General features: G+C 54.0%; 2 protein-coding genes across 11 annotated transcripts; both read left to right on the forward strand.

The window, feature by feature from the left end:
* Window positions 1-575: 575 nt before the first annotated feature.
* On the forward strand, window positions 576-4885 carry LOC140261754 (digestive cysteine proteinase 1-like). Of its 8 annotated transcripts, none has more exons than XM_072355529.1 (12): window positions 576-634; window positions 969-1028; window positions 1121-1213; window positions 1314-1486; window positions 1698-1938; window positions 2318-2519; window positions 2598-2791; window positions 2887-2978; window positions 3054-3215; window positions 3409-3598; window positions 3715-3950; window positions 4419-4885. In XM_072355529.1, exons 1-11 carry the CDS (start codon window positions 586-588, stop codon window positions 3900-3902), a joined length of 1644 nt encoding a protein of 547 aa, XP_072211630.1. In that variant the 5' UTR covers window positions 576-585; the 3' UTR covers window positions 3903-3950; window positions 4419-4885. The 8 variants fall into 8 exon arrangements, 5 of the variants coding, with proteins under 5 accessions (XP_072211630.1, XP_072211632.1, XP_072211631.1 ...); XM_072355531.1 differs by having other exon boundaries at window positions 3715-3942; window positions 4416-4885; XM_072355530.1 differs by having other exon boundaries at window positions 3715-3942.
* Window positions 4886-8199: 3314 nt separating this feature from the next.
* FAM76A (family with sequence similarity 76 member A) lies at window positions 8200-23006 on the forward strand. Of its 3 annotated transcripts, XM_072355618.1 has the most exons (10): window positions 8200-8337; window positions 9901-9965; window positions 10756-10810; window positions 11365-11517; window positions 12347-12504; window positions 12981-13067; window positions 13714-13845; window positions 17887-18022; window positions 18481-18582; window positions 20976-23006. In XM_072355618.1, the coding sequence occupies exons 1-10, from the start codon at window positions 8257-8259 to the stop codon at window positions 21060-21062; spliced, it is 1056 nt and encodes a 351-aa protein (XP_072211719.1). In that variant the 5' UTR covers window positions 8200-8256; the 3' UTR covers window positions 21063-23006. The 3 variants fall into 3 exon arrangements, with proteins under 3 accessions (XP_072211719.1, XP_072211721.1, XP_072211722.1); XM_072355620.1 differs by lacking the exon at window positions 13714-13845; XM_072355621.1 differs by lacking the exons at window positions 13714-13845; window positions 20976-23006 and having other exon boundaries at window positions 18481-20001.
* The last annotated feature ends 246 nt before the right edge of the window (window positions 23007-23252 follow it).

The following is a 23252-nucleotide window of genomic DNA, read 5'->3' on the forward strand; positions in this document are numbered from 1 at the left end:
CACCTTGGGCAGGGTTCCAGCTGGATGTGCTGCAGGCAGGAGGGGTGAAGGCCACCGCCGCAGGGACTGTGCTGCACTCCTTGCTGGGTCCTTCTTTCCCATGTAGCTCCTGAGTTGTCATCTATATTTTCCTCCTTTTCTTTTTTCTCTTTGTTTTTTTCCCCCCAATTAACTCCCATAACTGCAGAGCCTGGGTTTGTGCTGCTGGCTTATCCAGAGGGATGCAGGAACATGAAGTCCCCATGGCTTCAGTGGGGATGTTCTACCAGGAGGGTGGGAGCACCTGGGGGGGACTTGGCTTTCTTGCTCTCCTGGTGCAGCTGACGAGGTTTACCTGCAGCTCCTGCACTGCTGTAAGTGCTGCTGCAAGCTACAGGCAGCAGAGCCTTGGGAGGGAGCACAGGGGAACCCCCAACCCCCAGGTGCTCATGGTGGGGCAACCCAAAGCCACACACTCCACCCCCACCCCCCCAACATGGTCCCATCCTGGCTCTGGGAGGGCTGTGCCTGTTGGCTGCTTTCAGCTCCCTGCCCACCCAGTGGTCCTATTTAAGCAGGGCAGTGGGTAGGGTGGGTGGATGCAGGATGGAGGGTTGGAGGTGGTTGTTGGTGCTCGGGGCTGCAGTGCTGCTGGGTGAGTGCCCAGTTCTGGGGAGGGGGGTGATGGCTGTGCCCTCTTCATGGGGAAATGCCCCCCGGGTGCTGCTGAGCTTCTGCTCTGTCCCCATGGCCAGGGAGGAGTGGGGACCCCTTCCCTACTGCCCCCCAGCTTCAGAATCCTCTGTCCTGGATGGGCAGGGTGGGAGTCCTCCTCTGCATCCCCTCCCCCAATTCTGTCCCCTCTTCCTGGGGTTTTATGCAGGCATTGAGCCAGGGACCAGCTCAGCTGCCAGCCCTGCCCTTGGAGAGGTGGGCAAGCAGCGTTTTAAAGGGCTTTAAAAATTATCGCTTCCCTTTTATCCTTCCAGGAGCAGAGAGCAAAGCTCCTCCAGAGAGACCCACGTTCGGAGACGTCTACCATGTCAAAGGTACTGCTGGGGGGTCTGGCACCTCTGGGTGCTGCTTAGTGCATGGCTGCTGTGGGTGGGATCGGTGGGGTGACACCGCGGGCTGCCCACAGGAGCCATCAGCCTGCCCTATGCTGAGATCAGGGAGCCTTTTGAAGCCTGGTACAACCTCAGCGGGGGGAAGAGCCGCATCGAGTACTACGGCGGTGGGTGCAGAGAGCTCATAGCCACCCCACTCCTCTGCTCCCCATGGAGCCACCCCAATGGCAGCACCATGGCTGGAACCTGGTGCTGTGCCATCCCCAGGCCAAGTGGTCACCTTCCAGTTCGGCTCCATGGGACCTTTTGGTGCCAGTTTCAAGGTGACACCGGAGACCACGGAGACGGAGGTGAACGTCCGCAAGTGCTTCCGCATCAACGGCACCGACGGGGACCTCATCACCCCACAGAGCGTCTTCCCCAACCTGGAGCACTTCAGGGTGAGCCCCGGCCATGGGGATGGGGAGTGAGACAGGGGAGGGGATGGGACAGAGAGGGACACGGTGGTTCCCACCAGAGCTCCCAGAGACAGGGCAGAAGTGGTTGGGAATGGGGTACATGAGAGGCCAGGTCCAGGCCTGGCACTCTGTGGGCACAGTGCACAGCTGGGGATGCGGTGGCAGCGCGGTGTTGCTGCCATTCCATGCCCAGTGGGTGCGGGAGGAGCAGTTCCATGGGCAGCAGTGCGCCGTGTGGCAGAACGTCTCCTATTGGGGCCATAAGAAGAACATCTACACGCTGCGGGTGGGCAGCTCGGCACACGGCCCCGTGCCTCTGCACTACGAGGTGCAGGGCTACAACAGCCTGCTGGGCTCCCACTATGACAAATACGAGATCGAGTACAGCGCCTTCGGGCACCGCTTCGCCTCCAGCATCTTCCAGCTCCCACACGGTGAGCAGCTGCTGCCACCCCAAAGCCCTCCCGGGGATGTGCCTGCATGGAAGGCAGCTCTGTGTCCTCCTCTTTAACTTGCTTTAAGTTGCATGCATTCCCTAATCTGGGTCAATAGGTTTAGTGCAAATGATAACTGTAGTGATCCTAGTGTTGGGGAACCCCATTCTGGTGCACTGCAGGGATGTTCCAGCTCTGCTTGCAGATGCAAATCCTGCATTCAGACCCCTAGTATGGGGTGGGCACTAGGCGTAGACCCTGCATGCAGACCCCTATATAGGGTGGGTACCCCATGGCCTGCAGGTGCCATACACCCTGCTGTGGGGTCAGGAGCTGCTGTCCATGCCTGGAGGCCGCAGCCCCGCTCTGTGCCCCATAGGTGTGCAGTGTGAGCAGTGGCCCACAGCTGGCCCCGAGCACCGCATCGTGGCCAACCCCATGCAGGAGTTTGTGGGGACCACCCTGCACACAGAGCACGTCCACCACCGCCTCTTCCACCACTATAAGGAGAGGTTTGGGAAGCGCTACAGCAGCGAGGAGGAGCACGAGCACCGCAAGCACACCTTCATCCACAACATGCGGTGTGTATGGGGCAGTGGGGTAGAGCTGGGGGCTCAGTGGGGCTCCTCTGAACCCACAGCATCTCTCCCCATGGCCAGGTTTGTGCACTCCAAGAACCGTGCCGCGCTCTCCTACTCGCTGGCACTGAACCACCTGGCTGACCGCACGCCACAGGAGATGGCTGCAATGCGGGGACGGCGCCGGAGCGGGGACCCCAACCATGGGCTGCCCTTCTCCATGCAGCTCTATGCCGGCCTCGTCCTGCCCGAGAGCCTGGACTGGAGGCTGTATGGTGAGGAGGGACCCGGCCCTGCTGGGAGCATGGGCAGCCCTCACCTCCTGCCTCAGTTCCCCTTCACACCCCATTGGTTGCCCCGCTGTCCCCAGGCGCGGTGACCCCCGTGAAGGACCAGGCTGTCTGCGGGTCCTGCTGGAGCTTCGCCACCACGGGTGCCATGGAGGGGGCCCTCTTCCTCAAGGTGGGAGCGGGGACCCAACGCTTTGGGGTGGTCAGAGAGTTCCCGTCCATGTCCCTACAATGTGTCCCCCCACAGACCGGCGTGCTGACCCCGCTGTCCCAGCAAGTCCTCATTGACTGCTCCTGGGGCTTTGGGAACTACGCGTGTGATGGGGGTGAGGAGTGGAGAGCCTACGAGTGGATCAAGAAGCACGGCGGCATCGCCAGCACCGAGTCCTATGGGCCCTACCTGGGGCAGGTGAGGGTGCTGGGGGTGCACACACCTCATCCTCCCCACCAACATTATGGGATGCAGGAATAGACTCCTCCGAAGCTGCCATCATCTCTTTGTTGGTGGATGGATGCTCCCCTTTGGTTTGGTTACCTGGGGTGGGTTGGATCCCCTACAAACCTGCCCTAGACCATGAAGTCACCTCAATGTCCCCTCCCAGAATGGCTACTGCCACTACAACCAGTCGGAGCTGGTGGCCCCACTCGCCGGCTACGTCACCGTGGAGCCAGGCAATGCTGAAGCTCTGAAAGCTGCCCTGTTCAAGCACGGCCCCATAGCTGTCAACATTGATGCCTCACACAAGTCCTTCACCTTCTACGCCAATGGGGTCTACGAGGAGCCCCACTGTGGTGAGGGGGGTTGGGGCACCCAGTGGAGAGGATGGATGGAGATGGGGATGATGGAGGTCAGTTGATGGGTGGCAATGGGTGGAGATGGGGATGTCTCTTTTCTGTTCTCCTCCCAGGCAATGAGACATCAGAGCTGGACCATGCAGTGCTGGCTGTGGGCTATGGTGTCCTGCATGGCAAGAGCTACTGGCTCATCAAGAACTCCTGGTCCACCTATTGGGGCAATGACGGCTACATCCTCATGGCCATGAAGGACAACAACTGCGGTGTGGCCACTGCTGCCTCCTTCCCCATCCTGGCCTGATGGGACAGCCCCATGCAGGCACTGTCCCCACTGTGTCCCTGTAAGCAGGTGAAGGGATAGCAGAGGGACACAGGCCCTACAAGTTGGCTGTGGGGTGGAGGAGGGCAGCACTACCAGGAGGGCAGCCCATGCTCTGTTGAGGTATTTTATCAATACAGCAATAAACATCCATAGAGAAGTGATCCCATCCGTCCTGCTGGGTGTGCTCCTCACCTGACAGCATCCCCCTGTATCTGTGTGTGTATATATGGGCTGCATCCTCCCCAAAACAGGCTGTGGTGGCAGAGAGCAGCCCTGCCCCACAGCTACACCCTCATTGTGCCCAGCAAACAGCTGGGGGGGGGTTGCTGTGTTCCCTCACCACGGAGCAGCACCGTGGAGCAGCTTCCTTCCCTGATTGCTCCCGATTGAGGGTGGCAGGTCATAATATTTTCTTGTTTTCCTTCCCTTCTTCACCTGCTTATTTTACAATTTGCTGCACTGATTTCTGAAGTGGTCTTTAATCATTCCCAGCAGGGGTGCTGACTCGAATTCACGTCTGGGAGAGAAACGATCACCGTGCAGGAATAATGTGGTTTATTCCGTGGGAGTCCGGGGTCTCCAGATCTTTCATTCTCTTGGCTGCAGTCAATAAAACACGCTTTGACTTTCAGGGAACCGTGACTTTCAGGCTCCCTTTGGATGGGTGATGCTGTGAATTTGCTGCTGAACACGCAGGAGGCTCCGGGAGCTGCAGGCTGTGCACCCCCAGAAGCATTTATCAGGAGCAGAATAGTTTGCATTTGTGGCACTGGGGACAGCAGAGGCTCCAAGCGGGGGTTGTTGAGCAGGGATGGGACTTTCAATTAAGGTCGGCTTGTTTTCTTTGGAAAAGGATTCAGGGATGGAGATGTCTGAGAAGAACAGCTGCAGAACTGCCAGCCCAGAGTGGTTCTGGGGGGGGGGGGAAACGCCCCAGATTTGGTACTGGATGGTGAAACAGAAGGCAGCGAGCACTCCCTCCCTCCCCCATCCCAGCCCCACATCATTACCTGCTGCCTGTAACGGCACTGCTGAAGAAGCACAAGGTGTGATTTGGGGGTGAGGGGCTGTTCTTTGGCACGGGGGGGTCCTCACGTGCCCGGCCACGTGAGTGTGCACGGATGGGGAGCAGAGGGCTCTGAGCTTCTCCACTCATCTCGGCAAGGACTGTTTCCACTCTGCCAAGCCAGAAGAAGCAGAGCAGGACTTTGTGGTGTGATTCCAGCAGGGCTGGCAGCCTCCTGGCTGCCCCTCTGTGACCCCAGGCCCTGTGCCACCGCAGCGTCCCCATGATGAGGACATAAACCTGAGGGGGGGGGGGGGGACAACCCTGGCTCCATGCTGGGCTCTGACCCACATGCTCCGAGCTCTGTGCTGGCTGAGACATGGAGCGAGATGAGACAGTGCAGCCCTCCAACAACACCCCACCCCCCACCCCGAGGCGTTTTGTTCCAGCAAAATGTGCATTCTGCGGGTGAGAGCATCCAGATCTGCAGGATCAATCTGTCCACACGTCCAGAAACTCGGGGCAGGCTGCATTTGCCAAGGTAAACCATCCCCTGAGGAAGGGCGGCGGGGATTTCAGCTGGGTTTGCTTCGCGCCCTGCCCTGGGCTCTGCTGGATGTTGCATTTCCCTCTAGAGACAGCTGTGCTCCGACACTGAGCTCAGTGCAGCAATGCCAGGTGGCCACAAAACTGACTCCAGCCCCAAAGCTGGCTGCCTTTCAGCGCCGGATGAATTATCTGTGAAAAACCTCTGGTGGGTTCGCACAAAACAAGGTAATTATTCAGAAAGCAGGGGGACACGGAGAGAGCCAGCACATGGAAATATTATCTGTGAGTGATTTACAGAGAACCACAGGCAGAGCCGGAGAACAGCAGCTGGATCAAAGCGGGTTTGGCAATTCCTTGGCTCCCAGATGCCTCCATCCGAGCGGGGCTGTCGTGAACTCCCAGTTTGGGGTCAGGGTTCCTCGGGTCGCTCTGTGGACAGGAGGACATGCGTTGCACAGCCTTTACGATGACAAAGAGGACGATGCGGGGCTGAAAAGCTTGCTTCTTCATCATAGAAACCACAACGATTTTGGGGCACGAGTGATCGCGTCCAGAAAGACCTAAATGGTCACATGACCTCTGCAAGATAGTTTGCTCCAAGCTGCTTTGTTGCTAACGAGGCTACCCTGGAAAATCACTGAGGCAGCGGCTTTCGAAACGTTTCTTCTTACACTTCCCTCAGTAGCAGCTTTGCAAACGCTCTTCCTCAGCCAAACGTCCTTCCCTTGGCGACTGCTCATGGCAGCTTTGTTGTTCTGAAACGAAACAGCTCCTCTTGCTCAGCTCCAGAGATTCGCAACCCACCCCCCTTTTCCCTCTCCCAGGACTTTGTGGAGGTTTCATTCCTTGTAACAAACTCCTCGCGGCGTTTACGTTTTCCAGGTGTGCCATCAAACCAGAAGTCCTCCAACCTCCAACTCTATTTCCCTACCAAACCGTTCTCGGTGCATCCCAACCCCCTGAGCAACCAGGAAGGCTTTTTGTTTTAACTCTACCCACCGCCTCTGCCAAGCTCTGCCTTCTGCTCTCACCCACCGCTATTTCCCAATCACCATCCATGCACAATGCAACAAATTTCACGAAATTAAGCCTTTCTCCTACACACAGCATATTTGCCCGGTGATTAGAACCAGTCCCCGAGGTAGCCAAGCACAGCAGAATTTCAGTTTAATATGCACACCCACGCAGCCTTACTAAAAACCCAAGACACTCCCCCGGTCCTTCTCTGGAAAGGCTGAGCACTGCGGTGAGCATCTCGGATTTCAGCTCCACCACTCACACAAACCACGGCTGGGAATACTCCGCCATCCACTGCACAGACTAAAAACCCAACCCGAAAGGTGGGGAAATAAAAGGTTCCCAAAGGTTTCGAGGTAACCCCGATAGCCCAATGGTTTGAGAACTCAGGAATGACAGGCAATGCAGACACAGCGCTGTGCCATCATGAGCACAACCAGCGGCGGTTGCTGCTTTGTCTTGGGTTTGCAGAGTGAACTTTTAACTCCGAAGTGCTTCAATTCCCTTGCTGCCTGCCCAAACAAACAAGGCTGCGCCTTCACGGCACCTGGGAATGTCACACTGTAACGATGACAAAGGCTCCATTTAAAAAGCCGAGCAATTACCCGCTGTGCAAACAGCGGATGGTTCTCCCTCACCTCTCTCTGCAGCCCAACCTCACACCCGAAGCAAAATGGAGGCAGTTTTCCCAACAGCGTGAGCTGCAAACTGCAGCACCCGACCAACCCGCGGTGCAAACACAGCCAGCTGCAATTTGCACGGCTTATCCTGCCCCAAAACGTGAGGAGATCCAGCCCTGCAGATCACAGCTCGCCTCGGCTGCGCCCGGAGCTTGCAAACCTGCAACTGCCCTCACAGCAACCACCAGCTGGAGCGAAAAAGGAAACAACTGGGAGGCAGTTCCCCTTTTGCTGCAGACCTCCTGCCCGCTCTCCCTTCCTTATCCTCCAGTTCTGAGCCTTCATGCACAGCTGTGCTGCACTCTGGCATCCATCAGCCACCTCCTGGCTGTGCCTTCAGCCTGAGCAACCCTGCAGCCTCCTGCTCTCCTTCCTCCAGCCCCCATTATCCCTCCCACAGGACAGCTAGACTTTCCCTGTGCCTTCTCCTGGCTTGGCGATGCCTTTCTCCATCTTCCAGCCCAAGCCAAAGCCTTTGCTCGAGTCTTGGCCCTGCCTTCACCTTTGGACAGGCCCAGATCCATGTAGAGAACCAGGCCCTGTTCCCTGCCCTCACTGATATCTGTCCAGGCCCATCTCCCGCACTCAGCCCATCCATCTCCTGCCGTTCCCGCACAGCCGGCCCAGCCCGGCCCACACACAGCCCTGAGCCCATCCATGCCCTCCCCTGCCTCTACCCCCAGCCCCAACCCGCCCCACTTCCGCTTCCGGTTCCCCCTCCCCCCCCACTCCAACCCCGCGCAATGCCTTCTGGGCCGCCCCCGCCCGGCGCGTTCTCGCGCGACCTCCCCGTCGCCCCGCGCGCGCCCCCGCGGCGGTTACATCACAGGAACGCGCCCCGCGTGACGTCATCGCTCCTCCGCCCAACGCCCGCGGAAGGGAAAGGGCGGAGGGAGGGGAGCAGGCGGCTCCGCCCCGCCCCGTTTCTAGAACGGCGTCTGCGCGAACCAATGAAAAATCGTCTCTTTGTGAGCGATGCGGAAGGCAGCCAATTAGAGGTGCGGGACGGTCGGTGGGGGGGCGGAGCTAGCAGGCGGGCGGCCGCGGCGGTTTGGGTTGCGCCTGTCAGCGCGGCGGCGGGATGGCGGCGCTGTACGCCTGCACCAAGTGCCACCAGCGCTTCCCCTTCGAAGCGCTCAGCCAGGGCCAGCAGCTCTGCAAGGTCCGGGGGGCGGCCGGCAGCGGGGGGAGCGGCTGAGGGTGCGGGGAGGGACTGCGGAGGGTCACGGGGGGTCACGGAGGTAAAGGCCTCTGAGGGAAGGCCTGCTGGGGAGGGGGGGTGAGGTAAAGGGGGATCCTGAGGTAAAATGGGGTGTGGGTAGGGATGAGGGGAGGCCTGTAAGGTGGAGTCGGAGAGTGCTGAAGGAAAAGGGGGGTCCTGACTTAAAGTGGGTGGGATTTTTGGTGGAGGGGGCGCTGAGAGGGAAATGGGGGTGAATTGGGGGGTCCTGGGGTGAACTGGGGGGTCCTGGGGTGAACTGGGGGGCCCTGAGGTGAATTGGGGGGGGTCTTATGGTGAATTGGGGGGTCCTGGGGTGAATTGGGAGGTCCTGCAGTGAACTGGGGGGCCCTGAGGTGAATTGAGGGTCCTGAGGTGAATTTGGGGGGAGGTCCTGGGGTGAATTGGGGGTCCTGGGGTGAATTGGGGGTCTTGGGGTGAATTGGGAGATCCTGGAGTGAACTGGGGGGGGTCCTGGGGTGAATTGGGGGTCTTGGGGTGAATTGGGGGTCCTGAGGATAAAGAGGCACCTCTGAAGGAGCAGAGGGGGGTCCCTGAGTTGAAGGGGGTTTCCTGAGGTAAATTGGGGTCTAAAGGTCTGAGGGTCCCGAGGTAAAGTGGGAGGGTATTGAAGCAGAGAGGAGGTGCTGAGGTAAACTGAGGGGTCTTGGGGAGTGAATGGAAGGTGGTGGTGGTGGGGGGGGGGGGGCTTCAGGGATGGGGTCCTGGGGGCATTTGGGGGATGATAGGGGTGAGGGGGCAGTTGGGAGAGCCTGAGGGGCTTGGGGGGGGGTGTAGTGTTGGGGGATTATGAGGGGCTGTGCATTGAGTCAGAAGACCTGGGGACATCAGAAGGGCTTCTTGTGAGGGTGGCTCATAGCAAGAGGGGAGGTGTGGGGCAGCTGGGTGGTCTCAGGGTGTTTGAGGGGAGCGTGGGTACATTTAGGGGCAGCTTTTGTGGTATCTTGAAGGGGGAGATCAGTCTTGGGGGGCAACCTGAGTGGGGAAGAACGAGATCAGCGATGAGATTGAGAAGGGGGAGAACAGGAAATGGAGCAGCCCGGGGTGGGTGATGGAAATGGGGCAATGCAGGCAGGTGGAGAGGAACCTCCTGAGCGTGCTGGGGAGGGGAGAGAGCTGGGCTGGAGGCATTCTGGGCACAGGAAGCTTTGGAGAGCAGGGAGGTGAATGACTGATAGGACTGAGTGTTCTGCACCAGAGGTGAGGCCAGCTGTGACCCTTGTCTGTGGGCGTTGGGCACAAATAGCCCTTGTTACAAAGCACGGTTTACTTCTGGGTCAGCCGTGACACATGGCATTCCTGTCACCCTTCCTCTGCTCTCAGCCCTTCTAAGAGCAGAGTGACTGTACAGGGAGGAACCGTTGTGAGTTTGATGAGTGTGAGTGTGTGTGTGGGGGGGGAGTGGAGGTCAGCAGGAGAGCTGGGGATCGGGGAAACAGCACATGGGAGAAGCACTGCACCTCACAGACTGCTGTATTATTGCAGGAGTGCCGGATTGCACATCCCATTGTTAAATGCACTTACTGCAGGACTGAATTCCAGCAGGAAAGGTAAATGACTGCTGTGCTGGGCAGGCTGATGGTTTCCTTAGGACGGATGCACCTGGTGAACCGTAATGTTTCCACACCTTTAATGGCTGAGCCTGATTGTTGTTGTGGGAGACCTTTGGCCTTAAACGTCTGCTGGGCGAGTCAGTGTGCCTGTGCAGTGTCCTTAGATTTGCACCTATTGCTTGGTTTTGGGTTTGGTCAGCGCTCACCAACATCTTCCAATGAAGGATCTGAGGGGAATCTTCCCCTGAGTTTTCTCCTACCTGATTCTGGTATCTAAAAATCATCGGATGTGCTTCCTTTAGCCGTGATCCTGCCTTCTGCAAGTCGTGTAGATTACAGAGGAAGGGTAGGTGAACCCAGGAGCTGATGAGCATAACTTGTGCAGACATTGCGTGGGGCTGTTCTTTCCTGTGTTTGTTAGGCAAATATACCTCTGTGCCTGACCTGCCTTAACCTTGTAATCGAGCACAGACCTCCTCCAGAAGTAAGGCTGTCACCAGTGCTGAATCATGCCTGCTGCCAATTAGGCAGTGATCAGACACATGCATTTGTCAGGACAAAAAACTGACGTCATGTGGGAATGCCTTCATTAAAAGATACCTCCACTTTTTGCCAGATTATCCTCAACCAGAAGGGAACAGGAAATGCACTTTGGTATCAGGGTCCCTAGTGAAGATGAATGCAGTCTTGCCACTAGAGAGCCTGGGGGAGCCTGGGATCCTAACCACAGAGATGTGGTTTTCTTTGGGGAGGTGTTAATGACGTGGTCTGTCCTTCTTCTTCACAGCAAAACCAACACAATATGCAAGAAGTGTGCTCAGAATGTGAAGCTCTATGGCACAGTAAGTGAGTGGGGCTCACCAGCCTCTTCTGCTTTCATCTTTCTCACCTTTATGCTTCTGAGTTCCAAAGCAGTTTATGGGCTGGCTCTGTTGTAATAGCATGATTGATCAATATATGCAGATCTCTCAAGCATGAAGCTTTTACCTTTTAGTATGGAGAAGAGCAGCTGTGCATCATTTTAGGTCACGAAACGAACCATTCCATATCCAACTGAAACAAGAGCGTGGTCGTACAAACTGAGGTTGCTTACTGGGAGCAGTGATAGATCTGTTCTCCTGCTTGTGTGAAATCTGAGGCAGAGATTTTGATTGTTTCTGTTTTGGTGATATTTCTGAAGATTTCCTAACCCTTGATAAAGGGCGTAGGTTGTTGTACCTAAATAAACTTGGCTAGAGACCTGGGGTCTGCATGCAGTTATGTCTCCTGGATCAGTGTTACACTTAGCTTGGTATAGGGAGATAGACGTTTAGAAGAGCTGGGGGGAAGGGGAAAAAGCACTGCCAATAATGTCATCAGAAGGCACTGCTATATTGGTCTGTCTTGTCTCTTTAAGCCAAAACCTTGCCAGTACTGCAACATCATCGCAGCGTTTATTGGCAACAAGTGTCAGCGTTGCACAAACTCAGAAAAGAAGTATGGACCTCCACACTCCTGTGAGCAGTGCAAGCAGCAGTGTGCCTTTGACAGGAAGGATGACAGAAAGAAGGTCAGTATCTCTGCTAAAGGAGGCTGAAAAGGTAAAGGGGCTGATCACAGTGCTTCTTCCCTCCTTTCACAGATGTGTGGTGTTTCTAAAGGGGATGCCTCTTGACTGTAAAATGCTTTTTGGAGTTGAGTTGTGCTCTGGGAGCCGTATTTTGGAGCTGTTTAGCCCTTGTGCCCCTTTGTTCCATTGCCAGATCTTCTGAGAAAGATCTCTTGAATTTGGCATGAGGGCAGGTGAGGGGGCAGAGGAGGAGGGGCCTCTGAGCAAAGTGCCTGCAGGGTGGAGGAGCAGGAGCAGTATTGCTGCTGTAGCCTGAGGTGCTGGAAGCGTGTTCCTCCACAACTGTCCTGTGGCTCCTGCACATCCTTTATTTAAACAACATCAGAGCTTCTTGCTTGTGTATTTCCAAAGCCTGCTTTCCGCAGGCCATAAAGATCTACTGTTTGTTTGGAATCCTGTCCCGCTGCTGATGGTCCTTGAGCAGAAACTGTGGCTCTTGTGCACTCCAGTGACTGCCCTGTCGTCTGCCATTCCCTGGCTTTCCTTGGACAGAAATCCCAGAGGAGTTAGACTGTCCTGCTGATGTTCTGGATGTTGTAAGACAGTCTGTAAGCAAAGCTTGAATGAGACTGAAGTTAGGATGAGTTAGCTGCTGTTAATGAGTGCGTTGCACCAGCCACGCCAAGTGGCTTTCTAAGCACTCAAGGGATCCTTTTTGAATTGCTGCTCGTTTGTATGTGATCTTCAAGCCTGAAGGTGCTTCTTGTCTTCTCTGCTTTGTTTGCGGGCAGGAAGCAAGACAAAAATGTCTCTCTTTCATGCCCTCCAGGTGGATGGAAAGCTGCTCTGCTGGTTATGCACACTGTCCTACAAACGGGTCCTACAGAAGACCAAAGAGCAGTGCAAGCACCTGAGCAGCTCCTCCCGAGCCAGCCTGCAAGAGAAGGAACAGTACAGCAGGCTCAGCAGCAGCAGCCATTATAACAGGTAGCCTGCACAGGCTGTAATGTTGTGTAGGGCTTTTCTCTGGGGTGAGCAAAGAGAATGCCTGGCCTCAAAGTAACAGGGAGCAGCACCTTGGCCACCAGCAGCAGTTTGGCAGTTGGCTGCTGTTGGGGTGAATGTGGCTGAGTCAGGCCTCACTCCTTTGTAAACAACTGTGGTGCAGACTTGTGACCTGACGGTTCTCAGTGATTCACCTTGTATACAATTCAAGCTAAGCTGGGTTGTAATTGAAATACAGATATTAAGCATGAGTTCCTCACCTGCCTGCTGATTGCACCGACGCGTTGTTTTCTGTTTATTTTTAGTCTTCAGCTGCTCTTCAAGGAGCGATATTTGTTTTTTCTTGCACTAAGAAATCTCATTTTAATAGGCTGAAAGTGGGTGGGAATTGTATTTGCTCCTCTGTCTCTGACTGCAAGTCATTCAGGCTCTGACATACCGTTTCCTTGTTTTTCTAGCCAGAAAACCTTATCCACCTCTTCTATTCAGAATGAAATCCCAAAGAAGAAAGCCAAGTTTGATGCCATATCTGCCAATGGTGACAGGTGAGCCTGTTATCTGGGGAGATTGTGGGTGGGCGGGTGGTCTTGCTTGCTAAGTTTTATAGAAGAGTTCTGTGTGAACAGTGGGAAACTTGATGCTTAGAGCAGGATCTTGGGCTCTGGGATGTCAAGGGGCTGCTTTAGCAGCTTCCAGAATCTGACAGGCCAGAGTTAGTGAGCGCTTAGACAGCTTTGGAAAGGAAAATAATACCCAGTGCCTGTACCTGTTAGAACAGAAGCTGCTTGTTGGCTGAGCTCCCCAGCAGACACAAAAACTGCAACCCGATCAACTGTATCTTTCGCTGCAGCTGCAGGGCAGGGCTGGCTGTTGGCTGCACCGTACAGTTGAGCTGTGTGGTTTTTGTGCTTTCTGGGCTCTCAGAGGAGAGATGGCCTCAGAGGAGAGGATCAGAGCCCACCTCCTACTTCCCCTCCTGCCTTCTGGGGGTGGGACAAGCAATCAGGCTTTGCTTGAAAGCAGCCAATCCCATTCTGCTGTCACAGTTTGTGCTGTAGTTGCTGACTGCACGTGCAGCAGAATGGGAGGCACTAGCAGAAACAGGAAATTGAGATGGATTTTATTTTTTATTTTATTTTATGGTCTTGTACATGCATATTTTCATTCCTCCCTTTCCTCTCTGATTCTCAGCGTTCCTTCCTCTCCCGAGATGCTTTGCCCCCCTATCCAGAGTGCCCCGTCCACGTTGGCGCAGTGGGCTGCTTCCCAACAGAGTCTCGGTGCCCACCATTGTCCTGTTTCTCAAGGCACTGACATCCTGAAGTGAGATCACCTGTTGTTTTCTCCCCCCCTGTTGCCCTCCCGTCCTGGGAACTGTCTCACACATGGAAACTGTCCCTCTGAATGGATCTGCTTCCAAACAGCAGTGAGATGGGAGCGTGGTGCAGGCTTCTCAGTGCCAAGGGGTCTGTTAAACCACTGGTAACTGGAGATCTTTTCTCCACAGTCACACATTACGTCTCTCCTGTTGATATCTAGTCAATGTCTGTTAATATACGAAATGCTGTTATGTGATATAGAGTAATTTTATGAGGCAGTGGTTCCCGCTGAGCAATCTGCGAGACCATTTATCACCTGAACAGAATTTTCAGTTAAAAGTTGGAAGAAAAAAAACAATCAGAGTTAACTGTGGCTTAGGAGCTCCACATTGAGCATGAAGCGTTCAGAGAATTCATCTGACTGCTTTTCATGCTGGAGGAGGGACTGGAGCCCTGTTATCCCCCTGCTCCCCTCCTGAGGCTGCAGTGCGGGCTGTAGGACAGGACCAGGTGATTTCACCTGCTTGCTAAAGCCTGGGGTGAGACAAATCCACTGCTGGCTTGAAAATATCCAGGGAGCAGAAAGTCCTGTGCTCTGTCATCAGTTGCTCAGTCGTTTGTTTGCAATCAGGAGCATGAATTAGAAGAACCAAATGCCTTTATTTCTATTTGCTTGTGTCAGATGCTGTCAGCGCGGCTTCTGCCAAGGCTGTGCTCCTTGCCACAGACTTTTCTTGATGAATCCCAGTAACAAACTGTGGGTAATTTTAGCAACTCCTAAAGAGCTCCAGCAACATGCTGTGGAAAATGCTGCAGCTGCCTTAAATAGACCCCTGGCTTTATTTCTCGAGTGGAATAATAATGGTGCTTGACTATGCTTGTGGAGCTGCAGAGAACGAAGCCCCCAGCAGCCCCCATCCCTGCACCATTTTCTGTGAGGGCTTCCACCCCACAGCCCTCTTGGAGCTGCAGGCTGGGTATGGAGCTCAGGGCTGGCTTTGTTACAGCACCGTTCTTACAGTGTGCCTCAGCTTCTGGCTCCAGCCAACCTGGTGCAGCCTTCAGCCAGACCAAATCTGGGCATTCCTGGGCTCTCAGCTGTGGTAACGGCCTCAGCAAGGTCCAGCTTACCCCAGATTGTTGCTCTTTTGTGGATGCAATGGGAATTTCTGTTCTGTGTCCTTCTGAGCTCTATGTATTTGTGTTCCCATGTTTCTGAGTAGAAGATGCTCTCATTGCCAGCGTTCAGGGGGCTGAGCATTCTCCAGCAGTTGTTTAATGGGTGGCTTTGTGTGATTCTGGGTGGGCTGTGAGTTAGCAGCAGCCCTGCCTCGCTCATAGCAGCTCTCCAACAGCAGCTCTGGGTGCAGCTCCCAGCAGATCCTACCTTATAAACCTCACTGTTGTGCCCATGCCCTTCAGCCCTGCACTCCCCATATGTGCACGAGCACCCCAACTTCACCTGCAGCCCATTGTGCTGATTCCTGAATGGACTTTTGAGAACTGAGTGTATTTTTGTCATTGGTGAAATCTGGATGCTGCTTTGGTCAGCTTGCATTGTGCCCCTTGAATAGCAGAACCTTTAATCTTGGCATTTATTTTGCCTAATTTCATTCATTTAACAGGTGTTGAGGGTAAGGCAGCCAGTTTGCTTCCTATTCCACTCAATGGAAAGAGGCAGGTGTCTTTGGAAGGGCTCCATTTTTAACTCCGTCTCCAACGAAAGCAATGGGAGCTCATCAATTTGCTTTAATTAGAGGCATGAATTTTAGGCTGCTCACATGTGGAGAGCACACATCCCTCCAACCAATCCTAAAGGGCTGCAACCCTGATCTCCAGGAGTCTACTTACAGAGAGAATGTGTCTGGGGTCGGTCGGTCGGTTTAATGTTTAATCTGATAGTTAAAGGAGGGGAGAGATGAGCCTTTGGCATTTTTCCTCCTCCTCTGCAGGAGGCTGGTGGCCTTCCTGTCCCTTCTCTCCACTGGGTGGCAGGGCCACTCTCACTCCATAGCTCTGTTGTTGCAATAGAAGCTGCCCAGGAGTGAACTGTTCCTGCCTGAGCTGCTCAGGGAAACGTGAGCACTTCCCAGCACTCTGCATCACCCCAGGACATGGCAGCAGGGAAGCTTGCCTGGGCAAGGGATTGGTGCAAGCCAGAGTTTGTTTTGGGCTGGAAGAATTCATTGAGGAAGAGCTGAGGGTTTTCTGCCCTCTGTGCAGGCTGCTTCTCCCCCCCAATCCTCCTTTTTCTCCCTTTGCACTGAGTGGGACATGAAAGCTACTGTTAGATGGTGGGTGCACTGGAGCACCCACCATCGTGTCACAGAGCCTCTGCTTTCAGGGAGCCGCACTCAGGCATGGTTTCAAAACAGAGGTGCCGCCTGCACATATGGACATCTGCGCTCAAGAGCTGCAGTGTGACGAGCCAATAGCAAACCCAGAGACCTGCAACATCCTAATGGGCTCTGCTGTCAGCATGCTGCAGCTGTACAAAGCAAGCCGTCCCCTGCAGACAGCTCTCCCCAGCTCTGGCTTTCCCCTTGCTAAGCTTTCTCTCAGTGCTGCAGAACTGAGCTGTGGCTTTCAGGTTGGTGAAGCTGCTGCCCATGTTTAGTTCCCCTCTGTAAACCCTCAGCACAGTGATGGAAAGAGGTTTTTCTGCTACATTCTTGCTTTCCAATCCAATCAGTGTAGGCTGTGCTTTTAATTAGAAAATGGATTCTTTCCAGATGCTGGAGGAAACCTCTGTGTGAGTAACCAGTGCTCCGTCCTGCTGTATAGCTGGGGATTGGGAGCCTGGGGGTGCTTGGGAGGCAGCACTGGGGGAGCTGTGTTTGCCTTCAGACCTGCAGTGCCTTCCTCCAGATGCTGCAGCTCCCAGTTTTAGTGCTGAATGTGAGCTACAGGACGTGTGTTGATCTCTGCAGGCTTTCAGAAGATGTCAGCATTCAGGTATCCCGGGCTGTTTGCAGCAGTGGTGCCGTCTGATAACGGGGCAGACTTTATGTAACCTTCTAGGTGGAACTTTGTTGTCGCTTTTATGACTGTTATGTTTTTATACATGGCAATGTTCAAGTGTGTGGGGCTGGGAGCGCGCTGCCCTTTTAGTGCCAGGAGATAAAAATCAAGCTCACCATTACAGCGGTGGGGAACAAAAGGTAGGCAGAGATCAGGTGAGCTCTCTGGGCCTGTGGCTGCAGCTTATCATATCTTACGATCTGAAATGCAGCTGTAGTGCGAGGCTGTGGATGGCTGCCCTGATGGCTGGGTGTCTGGCTGGGAGATGTGCGGATTACCTTTGCAGGGTGATTTACATCCAGATGGGTTTTCAGCTGTTGCTTAAGTTTAGCCTAGGCTGTCTCTGAGCAGATCCTCAGCTATTTCTGTCTTCCTGGAGAGAGTCCTGTCTGCTCTGCAGTGGTAACGAGGCTTCTTCCTACATTGCTGTATCACGGAGGGATCAAAATACAAAAGTCCAGCGTGTCTTTTTCCCTTTCCCCCTGCTGAGGACAGCGCTGACTTTAATCTAGGTGTCTGCTTTGGCTTTGTTTGTTGAACTTGGAGGTTGTTTGTTTCTCTTTTGTGTTCCCTCCTTGCCAACGTGTTTGTTTACATTGAGTGAGAAGTATTGCTGGACATCCAAGGACTGCCTGTGAGCTAAGAGAGTTCCTAAGTGATTGCATAACGTTTCATGAGCTCTCTGATTGCTGTCCTCAGCTCTTTGGTTTGAAAATAGATCATTACCATTTGATTGCTGCAGGTGCCAACTGGTGTGCACCATAGCAGCCCCGTGTCCCTGCTGATTGTGCAAGAATACAGCTCAGTTTATCACACTGTTGCCTGTCTTTGTAAGCACTTCCCAAACTCCCCGTGGCATTCAGGGCAGGGGTGCAGGTAACACCTCCAGACCACGCTTGCAGGGCACAATGTGTGTCCTGGAGCAGTTCCCTTTCTTACTTTGAGTGCAGTCTGTGTGGGAATCCCTCTGCCTTATTGAAGAGAAGGGGTTGTGATGAGAGCTATTCCCTGTTCTTTGCTGCAGTTTTTCTCCAGACCTCGCCCTGGACTCTCCTGGCACTGACCACTTCGTTATCATTGCCCAGCTGAAGGAGGAGGTGGCTACTTTAAAGAAGATGCTGCACCAGAAAGATCAGATGATTTTGGAGAAGGAAAAGAAGGTACAGCCCTTGGCTTGCTTCCCCCACCCCCAGCACGCTGACAGCTGGCATGTTCACACAGATCACACTCAAACCAAGTCTGGCTTTTCATACTGTAGTCAGCAGAAGGCTTTCTGGCTGCTTCCATTCTGCCTTCTCTTCCAAAGCTGAAGAGGCTTTCAGGACCCACCTGAGGGAAACGTTTCATAAAGGGTCATTTTCCAGCCACTCTCTCAAACCTCCACGTGGGGACAAGACCCAGAGAAAACCTACAGCTCTGTGCAGAACAAGAGCAGCACCCTGGGTGCTTCTGTGCTGCCCTGTGCCCTGTTGGTCCTGTTGCTCTCCCCCTGCTACCTCAATGTGTTTCCAAACTCATCCAGTCTCAGGCAGATTCTGTAGAGGCACTTTTTGAGTCCGTGTAGGTTGAGAGCAGCCACTTGTTGTATCTCATGCACTCTTTGTTGGTGTGCCTGCAGATCACGGAGCTGAAGGCTGACTTGCAGTACCAGGAGTCACAGATGAGAGCAAAGATGAACCAAATGGAGAAGACGCACAAGGAGGTCATGGAGCAGTTACAGGTGACAGCATTTTTGTTTTAATTTGCTGAGCTGTGCTGCACCCAGGAGTGACTGAGGACACTCCTGACGGGAACAAACCGTGAGCCTTTGCACACACTGCTCTGCTAATGCTCCTCAGCCCTGTCCTCCAGCCTCTGCTCTGCCTGGCAAGCCATCCCCCAGCTCTACACCAGGCTGCAGTGCCTTTTACCCCCTACTTACATCCTTCTTGCTCTCTACTTGGGCTCAGCCTTATACTGCATTGTAAAGCGCTGCGCTGTTCCCCCTACGGGCTAGATGAGAACTGTCAAACTCCTTTGACTTATTGCCAAAATCAGGTTTAAACCTGTTCCTCCAGACTGCAGAACCTTTGTCAGCTCCTCACACCACGTAGCTCTCAGTGTGATTTATGTGACCAGTAACCAAAGGGAACAAAGATCGAGAAACAACTGGCGGTTTCTTCAGCGCTCTATCTGTAGTCCAAATAAAGAAGTCCCTGAGCTGGAGGGAACAGGGAGAGCAGGATTCTTGTCACGGCCATGGAAACACTAGACAGACTATCAGCATGAATACACTGCGAGGCACTGAAGAGATGGGGTCAAAGGGGAGCTGGTTACGGGGAAGAAGTCAGACTTAGAAATGAACTTTGCACCCCTTTAATTACCCCGGGGTTTATAATGATCTAAAGCCCTAGCAATGAGAGGTGGGAGGGGATAAGACAAAAGGCTTATGCTCCTGCTGAGAAAACAGCCCCTCCTCCATCAGCACACACCCAAGTTAATTATTAGAGAAGACGACAGGTTTTGGAGGCGACAGTTTTTGTCAGGAAGCTGGCACCCATCACAGTGCACACCGTGGAGCCTGTCTGAAAGCTAGCATGGCTGCGTGGTGTGCAGGGGGCTGGGAGGGGATTCAGGGACTGATGGCAGCCAAAGCCTTGGCTCTGTGTTCTGCTTCCTTGGTCCTTTGCTGCCTGCTTCAGCCTAGAGCTGCTCCTATCTCAGATCTTTGGGTGACCTGCAAAGGATGGCACGCTGTTCTGAACACTTTTCCTAAGTGTTTCCAAGGCAGGGCATGCTGGTCACCCTGTGTATGGGAGGAATATGTCCTGATGCTGCCTTTGCTGCAGTTATAAGAGCATATCTGTCTTGAAGGCTGTCAGACACCTTCCAACAGCTTTAAACATGCTCAGTTCTGAACAGAAAGAGGAAGCATCAGATCCACAAGCGGGTTTGCCACCCTGCTCTGCTGGCTGGAGAGGGGTTTGCATGTCTGTCCCCACGGTGCTGTCCTGTCTTTAGCTCGGTGGGACTGCCCTGACCTCCTCCTTTCTGCTGTCTGAATGTTCTATTTCAGCTGCTATTGACTGAGGCTCTGGAAACTTTCCTGACTGATTCCAAAATAAAAGTTCGAATCCTCTTGTTGTGCTGGAGGTGCCTCAGAGTGTTCACATCATTCACTTCTTGAATGTGCTCATGGTTTATTTTGTCCTGGTTTATTTTTCATGGGGGGTGCTGAGGGAGGGAAGCAATGGGGGCTGTGTTCTTCCAGCACGTAGGAGGCAAAAGAAGCTGCTTTACCACACGCAGCACTGGAGCTGAGGGTTTAATTGCTCTAATAACGTTTGCATGTCCAATCAAACCAGTGCAGAAGGGCTGTCTCTGGTTTTGCATGGGTTCTCCCCTTTTCCTGCTGAAATAGCATATATGTACCGTGTAGGCTGCAGGTGGGTGAGCTCAGGTTGGTGAGGTTTGGTCAGAGAGGCTGCAGAGCCTTGTTTGTGAACTGCCATCGTTTGGGATTTGTTTCAAACAAGAGAGTGGTGTTTTGGTGCTGTGGTGTGTTCGGAAGGCTCCCTGTGGGGATGCACTCAGCGCTGAATCCCGGTAGGACATTGGCAGCACCTCAAGAAGCTGAGGGTGAAATAAAACTGGAGAACAGGGTGAGCTCTTCCTCCTCACCCTCTGGATGTGGGTGAGTGTGTGAGATAGGAGACGTTTGCCTTTGACTTGCTGAGATGAGAGTCAAGGTGGGAGCTTGAGTCACTCTCAGCTTTTCTCCACCGCTTCTTGTTGTGCCAAAGCGCAGCGGCTGGTGGGAAGGGAAGGAAGGAAAGGCAGCCCTGCTGACCTTGGTCAGTGTCCTTGGCTGGCTCGGCGCCTTTGTCACATCTCTCTATGGAAGCTGTTAAGGTCCAGCCCACGTCTCAGTTACAGCAGGGGGATGTGAGGGGGAAGGGGTGGGAAGGGCCCATTCGGAGTGGTAGCAGTGAGCTTCTCGATGCGTGCTGTGGTGCCGCACAGCAGCACTTCCCTCCTTCCTCCCCTGCCAGCAGTTCTGTCCAGGCGTTGCTTGGACCCCGAGAACTGACGGTGATCCCTTCCATTAAACACCCATTTTCACTGTGTTTTCAGGCCAAGAACAGAGAACTCCTGAAGCAAGCAGCTGCCCTATCCAAGGGCAAAAAGCCTGAGAAGTCGGGAGCAATAACCTCCCCTTAAAACCAAACCCCACAGTGTGGGAGCTTTCCCCAGCATTAGCCAAGGAGTCTAGGAGACCCGCCTGATCGCTGGAAGCCAAAACCTCAGTGTTGTCACTACCCCACTGCTGTGGACTCGATGGAAACGCCTGGGGTGTGTTGCCTTTTGACAGCATGCTTGAGTGTGTCTGCTCTCTGAATTCTGTGCTGTATCATGGCGATCCGTGGGGAGAGGTCCCAGGCACCCCAAATATCCCCCCACCTCAAAGTACTGCTGACTGGAAGAACTGACCAGTTAACTACCACTGCCAACTCTTTGTATTAGCAAACAGGAACCTGCTGCATTACAGACTGCTTGCTGGTTTCAGACCTGCTGCTGTGAGGCGATAGCCATGGCCAGTCGTTCTGCAGATGAGACAGGAGCTGTGTGCTGGGAGCTTGATCTCTCTGAACTGTTCCCTCTTGGAAAGGAAGCCGATGCATCACCAGCCCTACAGCTCTGCCTGGAAGCTTGTGCCACTGCTGAGAACGGTTCGTCCATCCTTTTGAGAACGCTTCCAAGATGGGGGCTGTTGTATTTATCTTGGGGAGGGGGGAGGAGGGAGGAATTTTGTGTGTTTTTTTTCTTTCTTTTCCTTCTTTTATTTTTCTGATGTCTGCTTGACACACTCGACTGCTTGGTTTGGGGTTTTGTTACGGTAGCTTTTGGGTCATGAGCCAGAGGGTAACGATACCTCCCCAGACCCACCTCATCCCCTGGTGCCACGGTTGCTTTGTGGCCTGTGGGGCTCGATGTGACTGAGCTTTTACTCCATCTCTTTACATCAGGACGGTTCGAGGCTCGGCTGTTTGCTGCCCTCCCTCAGACCCTGCACTGAGTTCACCCTCTCCCCCCTCCTTCCCCTGCCCTCCCTTCCAGCTGTAGAAGCAGAGGCCAGCTTGGCTCTAGGGAAGTGCTTACCGAGGCAGCGTCCCAAGGCAGGAAGCATTTCTGGGGGCTCTCTGGGGACGTTTCTCACTGCCAACCCAAAGCCAGCAGAATAAAAGGGCTACGAAAGCTCCCAGTGCTTCTCAGAGATGGGGCGAGCAGAGCCCACAGCCCCTTTTGCTGAGACCTGAAGGGGTGGGAGCTCCCCGGGCACCTCAGGGTGGGGGCAAAGAAGCACTTGGCAATGGGAGGAAGCAGCAGATTGCTCCCTGACATCCCAGCTCAATGCAGGGCGTCAAGAAACAGCTCAGGGCTCGGAGGAGGAGGGGGTGACCCCCTTTAGTGTGGAGCAGCACTGAGGGCAGGTAGCGAAAAGGAGAAGCAGGGCTGCTTGCTCTGCCAGGCTTTTTTAATTCAGCTTTGGACCAGACTTGGTGCCAGGGTTTGATTCCTGCTCTTTGTCGTTCCTGAAGCTGATTTGACTCAAAGGCACTTTTTGATGGTGTTTGGCTTCCGCCGCGGGGGGAGCACGCGCTGCAGCATCAGACACTGCCACATCTTTAGGGGGGGGGGGAGGGAGGAAAAGGGGGGGGGGGTGGGTTGGTTCTCTGTTTTCTTTTCCAAGAGATTTCTGAGGTGAGGGAAAAGGGGGAAAACAAAACCCAGAAGGGTTGTTAGGCTTTGCCAGAGAGCAACAGCTGCCAAACCCTCACCTGATTTTATACTACACTCGTTTTTAGAAGCTGAGGTGCATGGGTGGGATTGGTTTTTAAACGGGGGGGGGACTCTGCTTTTCTTTCTGCTTCCCTCCACAAACAGACCCTGCTTGGGGAAGGGAGGCCCTGTGAGTTCCATTGAGGTTTTCTGTTGTTTGGGGTTTGTTTTTTCGTGGTGACAAAGAGAAGTTGAGTAGTGGCTGATTTGTAGTAACAACCACCTCGTTTCCTTTGTATGTTTGTAATAAGGGAGATTTTCAAAAGGGATGCTTTGATTTGTACCAAACTCTGACAGATGTTAAAGCGTTTTCCATGATGCCCAGCTGTGTGTCTGATGTTCTCTTTGCCTTCAAGCAAAGCACTGACCTGAGGTGCTACTTGGTTATATTACATCCCCCTTCCCAGGACCGAACTGCTGCTGTCAGACCACAACCACAGCAACAGAGACAGAGCACAGACTCCATAGGAAACAGATGTGAACTGCCTGGGGAGGCTGTGGATGCCACCCCCCTCCTCAGCCCTATGGGTGCATCTTCATAGCAAGGCAGGTGGCAAGGTTGGATACAGG

Source organism: Excalfactoria chinensis, chromosome 22 (assembly GCF_039878825.1).
Source record: "Excalfactoria chinensis isolate bCotChi1 chromosome 22, bCotChi1.hap2, whole genome shotgun sequence".
Classification (NCBI taxonomy): Eukaryota; Metazoa; Chordata; class Aves; order Galliformes; family Phasianidae; genus Excalfactoria; species Excalfactoria chinensis.